Source organism: Delphinapterus leucas, chromosome 15, assembly GCF_059928025.1.
Source record: "Delphinapterus leucas isolate spDelLeu-1000000601 "Yukka" chromosome 15, BTC_Dleu_Yukka2, whole genome shotgun sequence".
Lineage (NCBI taxonomy): Eukaryota > Metazoa > Chordata > Mammalia > Artiodactyla > Monodontidae > Delphinapterus > Delphinapterus leucas.
The window spans coordinates 21,365,762-21,377,861 of NC_143143.1; the positions used below are offsets into that span (position 1 = coordinate 21,365,762).

The window sequence follows — 12,100 nt, forward strand, 5'->3', positions numbered from 1 at the left end:
TGGGAATAGTGAGCAGAATGTACGTTCCAAGGATGGGGGAGGGGTGAGGAGGCTCTGATTCCCAAGTCCAGCTCCAGGGTCAACAGGCGGTCACGTCCTCTCGATGACCTCCTACAAGGGGCTAGCAAACTACAAGCCAAGGGCCAAATTCAAAGGCTACCTGGTTCTGTGTGGCTCGTGAGCTAAAAATGGTTTTTACATTTTTAAAGTTTCGAAAAATCAAAAGAACGGCATTCCCTGACACGTGAAAATTTCATGTTTGAAATTTAAACGTTAGTGTCCATAAATACAGTTTTATTGGACTACAGCCATTTCATTCATTTAAGTATCGTCTATGGCTGCTTGCACACTACAACGGCAGAGCTGGGAAGTTGCAACAGAGGCTGTGTGGCCCACGAAGCCGACAATATTTACTCTCTGTTCCTTTACTGAATAAGTTTGCCAAGCCCACTTTTAGAGCTACACTCATATATTTACAGAAGAAATGTGACATTTGAGATGACTTCAAAATAATACAGGAGGGAGGAAATAGGGATGGATGAAACAAGTTGACAACTGAAGCTGGGTGATGGGTACATAAGGCCCATTATATTCTTGTGTCTACCTTTATATGGGCTTGAAATTTTCCACATAAATGATTTTTTTAAAGAAAAAGCAAAACAAAAAGACTGTTTTTTTGGGCTTCCCTGGTGGTGCAGGGGTTAAGAATCCGCCTGCCAATGCCGGGGACACGGGTTCGAGCCCTGGTCCGGGAAGATCCCACATGCTGCGGAGCAACTAAGTCCATGCACAATTACTGAGCCTGTGCTCTAGAACCCGCGAGCCACAACTACTGAGCCCAAGTGCTGCAACTACCGAAGCCTGTGTGCCTACAGCTTGTGCTCCACAACAAGAGAAGCCGCCGCAATGAGAAGCCTGCGCGCTGCAACGAAGAGTAGCCCCCGCTCGCTGCAACTAGAGAAAGCCCGCGCGCGGCAATGAAGACCCAACACAGCCAAAAATAAATAAATAAATAAAATTTTAAAATTTAAAAAAAGAGAGAGAGAGACTGTGTTTTTTCATAAAAGAAAGTGGAGAGATAAGAAGGAACTGGGAAAGGGGGCTGAGAGGAGTGGCCAGAGGACTGGTAGGAGAACAGGTGAGGGTGGTGCCTGACTCCCAGGCCCACTTCAGTCACAGGATGCCACCCCCTTGGGAACTTGCACCATAGTGCACACCCATGGTTTCTTGAGATTATAGGCGCCCCAGCACCCTCTAATACAGATTCCCCTGCTATTGCCTGGCTTGTTATGCAAATAGATTCTTTATCCCCCAAGGGGACTTCTCAACCAACTTTGGAAACAGGTATGCTCACTTGACCGCCCAGGGCAAAAACAAACTGAAACTTTTGAAACCTCCAGACACCAAAAGCAGCGCATCCTAACAGGTTTTGAGCGAACCTGATCCCAAAGCACTTTGTAGACACATTCTGCTCCATCAATCCCACCCCGCAGGCTGGTATGTTCAACTCTCATAATAACTCTTACTGGTTGGGGGGCTTTGGGGAACCTTTGGCCCTTTTTTCTCCCTTCCCTTTGGTCAGCTGCCCTGGGGCATTGGCCTCATTCACAATTCTCCAGTTTCCCAGACAATGAGGCTTCTTGTGCTTATTGCTACAGTCTCCCTATTAACTATACAAGGGGTTTACAATTACTGAAACAGATGCCCCACTTTCTACCGCACATAAAGTCTTCGTTCCAACGAAACCCCAGCCCATCGCCAGGATGGGATTTGGTTTTAATTAAAAGCCCTTCGGGTCACTCTCTTTCAGGAGCTCGGCCAAGAGGATTAAAAGGACTGAGCTGGGCAACGGCGATTTGGGGGTCGATAGTTTTCTCCACGCACCCCGCCCCTCTTCCCACCTAAAGGCCCTCTCCCAGCAGATGGGTGAAAATCAGGCAACCAAGGACTGCTTTGAAGGAACTCAAAATGAAACCAGCAACAATAACCACAAACCTGAAATGAACACGGTTTCCTAAAACACCTCGTGCTTTTGGATGAGCAGGGAGGATTCAGCTTTAAAACCCAGAAAGGTGCAGGCAAAACAGGATGAGCTGGTCACCCAGGGGATGAGAGACATGTCATCTTCCATGAAACTTGCAAAGATGCTAGGAGGCTCCCCCAACGCTGGGGCATCCCATCCCAGACACAAACCGACAATTCAAAAGTACATGAAGTTTTACTGTCTGCAAAGCAGCTCCATTTAAGGTCTGTATCATGGACACATACATACGGACCTACAGACACTATCTTGGAGATTTTCTCCCAGAAACAAAAATCAAAAGAAACACAAGGGCTTCCCTGGTAGCGCAGTGGTTGAGAGTCCGCCTGCTAATGCAGGGGACACGGGTTCGTGAGCCGGTCCGGGAAGTTCCCACATGCCACGGAGCGGCTGGGCCCGTGAGCCATGGCCGCTGAGCCTGCACGTCCGGAGCCTGTGCTCCGCAACGGGAGAGGCCACAACAGTGAGAGGCCCGCGTACCGCAAAAAAAAAAATAAAAAATAAAAAACCCACAAGACTATTTTCATTACTATGAATGCAAAGTGGGCTAACTTGTCTGGTTTGTAGAATACCAGGCTATTTGAACTGGATTTGGATTTTATTTCAAACCGTGGCGTTAGAACTGCCCGGCTCACAAGGGTTGTAGAACTCAAGGGAATAAGAGCTCTCTGGACTAGAGGCATGAGGCCTAAGTGCCGGTCCCAGCTCTGTCACTGATAGCGAGACTCTGGACAGTCATTCCCCTTCCTCTCTTTTAGTCTCAGGAGAGCAAAATGGAAGGCCTGGGATTCTGTGATAAAAGAAGAGACAGGAGGATGCTGGTGTCACTGGGCATCTTCCATCTGCCGGACCAATTCATTTACTCAATCCACCAGCCCTGAAGGTTTACTTTACTTGGTCTCAGAGATGAGTTCAGTGGACATGCAGAGGTCACAGAGCAAGCAAATGGCGGGACTCCCTAGTAATCATAATTGTAGCAACTTTTGAATGAGAGAGAACAAAGCACGTGCCCCTCTATGCACATTGCCTCTCTCAATCCTTGCAGAATCTTTGAGGCAAATATTACTGTTATTTCTATTTCACAGACGAGGAAACGGGTTCTAAAAGGTCCAGTGACCTGCCCGAGGTCACACAGCTAGTAGGTGGCAGGGCCAGGTCCCAAACCCAGAGCTAAATGATTCCAAGCACATACTGGCTCTGCTCTCCAGCCTCTGCTCAGTAACTCTGAACCTAAAACTCCAGGTGGGAGGTGCCACCTACGGGATAGAAGCCCCCGTTTTCATTTAAACCACCCATTACTAGCTGTGTGCTCTTCAACAAATTCCTTGACCTCTCTGAGCTTGCATTTCCTCCTCTGTCCCATGGAGATGCCAATAGTACCTCCCTCCGAAAGACTGTATAAACATTTCTAAAGTTCATCAATTTATGCAATGCAGAGTCAGTACTATGCTCTTCCTGAATACTCTCATTTCTTGCTCGCAACAGCCATGAGATAAAATATGTAAACTATGCAAAGAACTTTCCTTATATGTAAAATATGTTTAAAAACCTGAGCCCAGCGTGGGACATATAAACACTCGATGAATAGTAGCTATTATTATTACTGATGCTATTGTTGTTGCTCCTGGTATTATCATTTTCTTCTTCTTCTCACTATTATTAAGTGGCTTCGGATCCCTTTCTTGGACATTTCCTCCCCACCCCCTCCCATGACGCCGTCGCCCCCGCGAGCCCTTAAAGCCGCTGAATCCGCCATTTGCCCCCTCTCCTTTGTCTGTCACCCGCCGGCCCACGCACACCTTGTCCCCCTTCCCTGCACCGGGCCCGCGTCGAGCTCCTGGCCGCCGCGCGACCCCAGCGCCTGAGCTGCGCCCGCCCGCGTCCCTGCGCCTGGCCCCGCGGGGTCCTCCCCAGCCGCCCGCGCCTCACCTGCGGTGCCCCGCTTGGCTGCTCTGAGTCCAGCGCGCGGGCGGTGGGAACCGCGCCCACCTCCCGGCAGCGGCGGCCCGAGCGGAAACCCGGGCACCGAGCGCAGCGGGGGGTCACAATCCCGAAGCGTGCAAGACGCAGGCGAAAACGCGCTCTCCCTCGCCCCTCTCCGAGACAGCAGCGAGGAAAGAGGCTGAAGGGCTCTCCAAACACATCCACCAATTACAATGTAGCGACTTTATTTGGATCTGAATTCAAACAAACTATTTTAAAAATGATAGGACAACTGCAGCAATGTAGTCGCTGGATATTTAATGGTTAGGTTTTTTAGGTGTGACAATTGCAGTATGGCTCTTTTTAAAGAGTCCTTATCTTTTGCAGATATATATTTGCAAACCTGAAATATGATGTCTGGGATTTACGTGGAAATAACGGGGACCAAGGAGTGACAGGAATCTGAGTGAAACAAACTGGTCATGTGTTGATACTCGCTGCAGCCTGAGCAGGGGTTATTATTATCTGTTTTCTTCTTTTTCGTGAGCTTGGAATTTTCTGTAATAAAAAGGTTTTTAGAAGAAGATGAAAAGGAAGAAGAGGAAGGGAAAGGGGAAGAAGAACCGTAAAGATATTCAGACCCCTAGGTCAGTAAACGTGGCCAGATTTATATGAGGAGAAAAAAATCCTCTGAAGTAAAAAAGTTTGTGCACCAAAATATTTACTGCAGCAGCATTACATATAAATACAGAAAGAAGGAGTGGGGGCGGTAGGAAAAGATCCAACTTGAGTTCACCATTAAGGAAATGGTTATGTGAACTATGCTACATCAATTTCGTGGGTTATACAGCTATTTAAATGGGTATTAATAAAGACTGTACAATAGAAACACAAGGAAATCATTTTATATCCAAAAAAAGCCAAATATGAAGTAATATATGTATATGCACTTGTATTAAAACAGAAAGGAAATACATTGAAGTGTTAGGTTTTCATGGTGAAATTATGAATAACTGTCTTTTCTAATGAAAATATAATTGTGAACTCTAGAGATTTCCTTGCAATCCTTTACATTTAATGAAATACATCTCAATGCCTGAAATTTTTTTTAAAAAATAACTTTTTAAAAATGTGTAATGCAAAATTACTTTGTGTAATGCAAAATTACTTTGTCAGTGGCAAAATCCTCTTCAGAAATGGCCAACTGTACTGCTCTGTTGCTCATCTGATGGTTTTAATGTAATATTTATATTATTTATAAATAGTTGTGGGACTTCTCTGGTGGCGCAGTGATTAAGAATCTGCCTGCCAATGCAGGGGACACAGGTTCGATCCCCGATCGGGGAAGATCCCACATGCCGCGGAGCAACTAAGCCCGTTCGCCACAACTACTGAGCCTGCGCTCCAGAGCCGGAGAACCACAACTACTGAAGCCTGCGTGCCTAGAGCCCGTGCTCCGCAACAAGAGAAGCCACCGCCATGAGAAGCCACCGCCATGAGAAGCCCGCACACCGCGACGAAGAGTAGACCCCGCTTGCCGCAACTAGAGAAGGCCTGCGCACAGCAACGGAAACTCAAGGCAGCCAAAAACGATAAAATAAATAAATTTATTTTAAAAATAGTTATAATATTTATCAGCATCCTCAAAAACATCCTTTTATCCCCAGGCTCCTGGTTTAATCCTTTAAACAAGAATCTTGCTCTCAAGCACTAAATGATAGAAAATGTCTTCCATCCTTTGTCAATTTTTGATTTAGAAAATAGGTGTCTATGAGTTTCACATGATTTATCTCGGAAGAATAAAAGTATCTTTTTATTGTCAAAAATTTTAATGTTAATTTGTAAATGTGTATGTGTGGGTACATATATGGATGTAAAAAAGTCTAGAAGGGCATATACCAAAACGTTAACAGTGGTGCTCTAAGATTATGATACAGGTAAAACCTACTTGCATTTTCTTCTTTACACCTGTCGGTATTTTCTACTTTTTCTATAACGAACATGCCAAAACCAGTAGGGCTTTATAATCAGTCACAGCCACCTTATAAATAATAAATAATAAAAACAAGGTGGCAAAATCAAGGGCAGGGAAAACTTTTTTGTTCTGCTGAGTATAAAAAGGACTGCCAATGTATTCTCAAACACCACAACGCTACCATTTGAAAAGTGTTGAGGGTTCAAAGGCATTTAAAACCCATATTCTGTGTTGACTCCTGAACAGGATATAAGAAAACAGCATTTGGGCATTCTACCTGTTCTTAATTATTCTCCAGAATTTAAGAAATGCAGGTCTGTAATAAGACATTCCAGTTTCACATGGTCATTTATTTGGGGGTGGAGAAAGGGGATCTTTACTTTTCATTTTACACTTACTGAAAGTAATTTTTAAATGGCTTTGCATCAAAAATACACTAGTATTTAATTCATGTGAATACAGCATATTGACTCTAAAATCCAGAGGGAAATCTTAAGTTCTAGTTATGTAATAATATTCTCCTAATTTTCCAAAAGTATGAAATTTCATAACTAAAAAGAAGTACTTTGGTATCAGTGGACACTGATTCCAATTCATTGATATCAATATAGATAGCAAGCTATAAAGTGCAAGTTACTAGTAAATGAAACCCAATGCTGTACAAATTGTACTGTAAAAACAAATCATCAAGGAAACGCAAAACCACCTCATATCCACTGAATGGCTACTATCAAGACAAATACAAAATTACAAGTGTTAGGGAGGATATGGAGAAACTGGAACCCTTGTGCACCGTTGGTGGGAATGTAAAATGGTGCAGCCACTGTGGAAAACAATATGGCAATTCCTCAAAAAATTAAACATAGAATTACCATCTGATCCAGCAATTCCACTTCTGGGTATATACCCGAAAGAAGTGAAAACAGTGACTCAAACAGATTATTTGTACACCCATGTTCATAGCAGCATTTTGTTATTATTCTCAATAACAAAAAGGTGGAAGTAACCCAGGTGTCCATTGACAGATGAATGGATAAGCAAAATACATACAATGGAATATCACTCAACTTTAAAAAGGGAAGAGGGACTTCCCTGGTGGTCCAGCAGTTAAGACTCCCTGCTTCCACTGCAGGCGCTGTGGGTTCGATCCCTGTTTGGGGAACTAAGATCCCACATGCCGCGCAGCACAGCCAAAAAAAAAAAAAGCGCAGCACAGCCAAAAAAAAAAAAAAAGGGAAGAAATTCTGACACATGCTACAATATGGATGAACCTTGAGATCATTGTGCTAAGTGAAATAAGCCAGTCACAAAAGGACAAATATTGTATGATTCTACTTATATGAGTTACCTAGAAGCGCCAAATTCACAGGAAGCAGAACAGTGATTGCCAGGGGCTGGGGGCGAAGAGGGAATGGGGAGTTAGTGTTTAATAGGTACAGAGTTTCAGTTTTGCAAAATGAAAAGAGTAAAAATGGATAGTGGCGATGGTTGCACAATATGAATGTACGGAATACCACTGAACTGAACACCTGAAAATGGTTAAGATGGTAAATTTCATGTGCTTTTTACAATAAAAAAAAATTGGAAGGAAAAGATAAATAATGGTACTGTGTCAGCAAACACTAACAATTTAAAAAGTAAGCAACTAAATGGGATGTGGTATGCTGAATTGGCTCCTAGAACAGAAAAAAGGTCATTAATGGAAAAATGGGCAAAGTTGCAATAGTCAGTAGCTTACTTAACTGTAGTGTACTGATGTTAATTTCTTAGTTTAGACGAACATACCGTGGCTTCTATGCAAGATAACGTTAGGGGGTTAAGGGTATACAGGAACCCTCTGTACTATCTTTGCAAGGTTTCTTGAAATCTAACATTATTCCAAAATAAAAGTTCATTTTAAAATAAAAATTTAAAAAGCAAGTGACAACTAAGAAGTTAGAATCAACTCCTACATAGAAGACAGACAATACAAATGTATTAGAATTGATAAAGGTAAGCAGCAAAACATATGAACACCTATATAGCTACGGTAGATATGAACTTGTTTTTCTTGTGCCGTTCACTGTTGCCCAGCTATTGTCTCATCATCCACTACTTGTAAAAAGGCAGGCTGTTGAATTTTATATTGCGGTAATATTTCCTTAATGATCCTGGGTGCCTTTTTTCACTTAGATCTTAGCATGGACACAGTGTGAACTTCCTTCTGCCAATTCATGATTTTCTATCTTTGATAAGCTGTGACTTAGTGAGCATCCCGGTTGTTTCAAGTCAATTACGAGCCCAGTGCTGTTGCTCGGTGGACTCCTAGGCAGCACAGCTCAGCCGGGACAACCCTAGCTCGGTCCACCAGCTTCCAGCTGCAACACGGGTGCATTGGATACAAGCTTATTTGGGGGGTACTTAGGCATCTGCACAAACATAGTAGGTCACTTTAGCCACTAGAAGCCCCTGTTGAAGGTGCTGTAGCTTTTAGAGAAAAACGATCATGAAATACTTTTGTCAGTAACCAAGCAGCGGGAAGCAATTGATGAAAGCATCTTGCTTCATTATAAGTCTATTTAAATACTATACTCAGAACTAAGTGAAAACAAAGCTTTACTCGGAAAGACGACTTGAAACAGCTAAGTTTTACTTTCTTTCGCAGCCCGGCTTCTTTTCTGTTAAAGGTCAACTGTGTAAAAACTGATGCGACATTGAGAAGGGTAGAAAATACACTGTCTCTCTTAACAGCTCTGCACAAGGGAGAAATGACTAAGGCTATTGTGTCTTCTTCCCTTCCCTTCCCTTCCCTTCCCTGAAATCAGTAGTCTAAACACTCAAGGGGCTTACAACTGCAGGTGCAAAGAGCTTTGACTCACAGGTGCAGCTTGCATTTCCTTTCTCTGTGACCTTTAAGGTCAACTGGTTAGCTTGCTTTGACCACAAATAGAGCTCTTCTTAATTCCTCTAGTACAACCTTAACTTGATATGAAGCACTTACACAGGAATGGTGTAGACAAGAAGGCAGTTTATTGTATTTTGGGGAGAAAAAAGAAAAAACATGACTCCATTTAGGGAAAAAAACAGCCATTGACACTCAGTAAGCAACACTGCCATCTAGTGGAATGGTGACACACCATCAAGACTTTCAAGACCAGGCATGAAATGTGAGCGGATTTGCTGGTTTAAATTTTCACCAAAAAAAAAAAAAAACACGCACTTTTGAGAAGCTGGCTTTCAGAGAACCTCAGATTTTGAGAAAGTATTTTTACCTTTGAAATAAATTAATGTATGTGCTTTCCCTGATTTGGGGGCTAAAGAATGAGTTGTGTGTTTTTCAAATAGACTCGCAAATTAATTCTGGATTTCAAGGTTATGAAACACTTTGGAGCAGCCTGCCTCTTTGAACATCCGTCACTCTTGCACTCTTGCTCGGCAGTCTAAATAGTAACCCCTGATGATGACAGTTTATAAAGAAGCAAAACTCAACTGTACAAGAACTACATTAAGTTTACTCATTTCCTCTATTTTTACAATCTAAGGTGCTAAGTATTTGCACTTCACTTATTTGAATTCCTGGAAAAAAGCATTAGAACACACCAATAACACTTTTGCATAAATCACGTAACCCAACTCTTATGACTACACAATAACATTGGAAGATATTGGTGTGAGGACATGGGAATGCTGTTCTCAATGAATAATAAAGTCATTCTTCTCAAGGATTTAATTCTCCTTTATACCCAGGTGTTGCAGTAAATGTGCTGATCTGATAACTTCTATGAGCATATGAATGAGAATATTTAATGAAACACCTGGCTGACAAAAGAAATAAAGTTGTGAGAATAACATATTAATAGCCACGATCTCAAATTGGCATCTGTTATTACTGAGATTTTAGATTCTGGGTTAAGTGCTCTGCTCTTTGTAACATCCATAATGGTTATTGATCTTGCTAATGAGTTCCTCATTGCAACATTTCTGGATATATAGTTGGAGGCACTTGCTGATTCTAGAATGCATGAGTCTGACATGGTTTCCTCAAACCACACTCTTGGCAAACTCTAAACTCAGTTAAGGATTTCGATAAACTCAGTTAAGGATTTTGAAAGAGCCGAGTTCTGGGAAAGATGTATACAAGTACAGAGTAAGAAGCTGAATTAAAACATTTTTAGGTTGCATTTTTGTCAGAAGACAAAACTGAATGTTTCAATGCTGAGAACCTGAGACTGTCCGGAAAAAACAAAATTCTGAATGTAGGACAGAAGCTACCACAAAGTCAGAATCCAGTGTTCCGCACTTCCGAAAACAACATGAGTTAGGGAGTGAGAGTGGTCCTCGAAGTACTGTATCTGAATGAGGTTGTTCTAAGGGTTCGTCTGGGTTGCCTATGTTCACCACACCTTGCAGTAAGCACCCCACCCCCGTCTCAAGCCTTCCTTCACCGCACATTCAAGTCAACTGCATCCTTCACATACTGCTACTATTCGGGTACCCCTGAAGCCAAAGCAATGAAAGATGCTAGGGAAGCCTTATATTAACTCAAACATGATGCCAAAGTCATCTCCAAAAAAGTTTATTAGCATGATTAAAAACATTTTCTTGAATAATGATAGAATTTCTAAACATGAAAGAGTATCAGTGGCTATATCCTATAACCAATATTTGCAACCGGATGGACAGTTTTATTGCCAGTCTTCATTTTATTAAAAACAATCCATATTTATTGGTTCCATGTGAAGTCATGACTATTGCTTTGCCTGGGAATGAGTCCCTACTGCAATTAAGTATAAAAAATATCTTCCATAATCAGAGTGTGACCTGCATTACTGAGTAAAGAGTTAATAAAAATCCTCAAAGAGTTGGGTTTTTGTTTTTTAAAAACATTCCTTTTACACACTACAAAGAAATAATTAGTATTTTGGCTTTTAAAATTCCTACATGATATTTAGAATGGCAGTCCCCAAAGGTCCTCCCTTCGCATAATTGAGAACGCAGACCCTCTTCCGGAGCATACATTCTTGGGGTGGACTGTGAAAATTTCAAGCTCCACGTGTTTATACTGGTTTGAGAACAAAGACAGCATCATCCAGAACGTAGTAGTCATTATACATGTCACCTTCACACAGGTATGGCAGTCTAGTGAAAGCTTCGATAACAAAACCAGCTTTTCTGAAAACTTCAGGCAGACTATTCACTTGTTCTTCCCAATTCTGTCCCTTGATTTCCAAAATTTCTGATGGTTTATCCCACTTGCCACCTACTAAAACAAATAAAAACATTAAGTTAAATTCTTGAACAAACAAGTTATTTAAAGAGGGAAGAGGGGAAGAACAATATTTGCTAAGGACTTGGTATGTGCCAAGCACTGGGTGCTTTGATGAATCATCTCCCAGGTGACCCAGCAGTAGGACAAAGAGAGGAAGTACAGACTTAGGAGAACTGAAGCACATGCCCCAGCCTACAAGGTTAATGAACACTGGGGCAGAAACATAATCCCTGGTTTAACTGGACCCAAAGCCCACACTACTATTTTCTCTGACAGTTTTGGACATCACCCTCCCTCAGACTGACTGGTGTGTAATGGTTAATAGGTTTGGAAAACCGCTGATTAAACACTGGAATATTGAAGCAGAGAGTAACACGTAAAATTTGAAAGACGGTTTTGGATAAATGCTAGAAAATGCCACTAGTGTAGTAAAATTATGCAACATATTAACTAGAGAGGTTTATCAGGCTGAAAATAAAAACAGGCTAATGAAGGGTTTTAATTTATAAAAACAGATCATTCAGTATGTTTTCAAGGGAAGTCAATCCACTCTCTAACTTTCCAGAACAATTTCATAAAAGTTAAGCTCCAGAACCAGAGTGGTTACACACTAGAATGGATGAATCAATTCAGCACTTCTTGGAATAGTGACTGAAGTCTATGTTATGTTAGTCATTTCCAAACCCATGAGCATCAGATGCCCAGATACTGGGGGGCTAGAAAAGGTCTTCAAGTTCACACACATACCAAGCACTGACTACAGACACACACACACACACACACAATAGTAGATATAAATTTGGGGGTGCTTTTAGATGCTATGATGATGGAAAAAACACAATAATACTAAAAGTGTTACTAAATTCAGACTGAGAATAACTTTCCGTAAATGACAAAATATAATCAACAGGTG

The 12,100-nt window shown here is 41.9% G+C and overlaps 1 protein-coding gene across 2 annotated transcripts in view; it reads right to left on the bottom strand.

Moving 5' to 3' along the window:
• Positions 1 to 8,929: 8,929 nt before the first annotated feature.
• METTL9 (methyltransferase 9, His-X-His N1(pi)-histidine) overlaps positions 8,930 to 12,100 on the bottom strand; it is a 45,209-nt gene continuing 42,038 nt past the window's right edge. The window contains exon 5 of one of the 2 annotated variants that reach the window (XM_022588562.3): positions 8,930 to 11,178. In XM_022588562.3, coding sequence (XP_022444270.1) covers positions 10,976 to 11,178 — 203 coding nt within the window. In that variant the 3' untranslated portion in view covers positions 8,930 to 10,975. Of the gene's footprint in view, positions 11,182 to 12,100 lie in introns of both variants that reach the window. The other variant, XM_022588561.3, reaches the window with a different exon arrangement.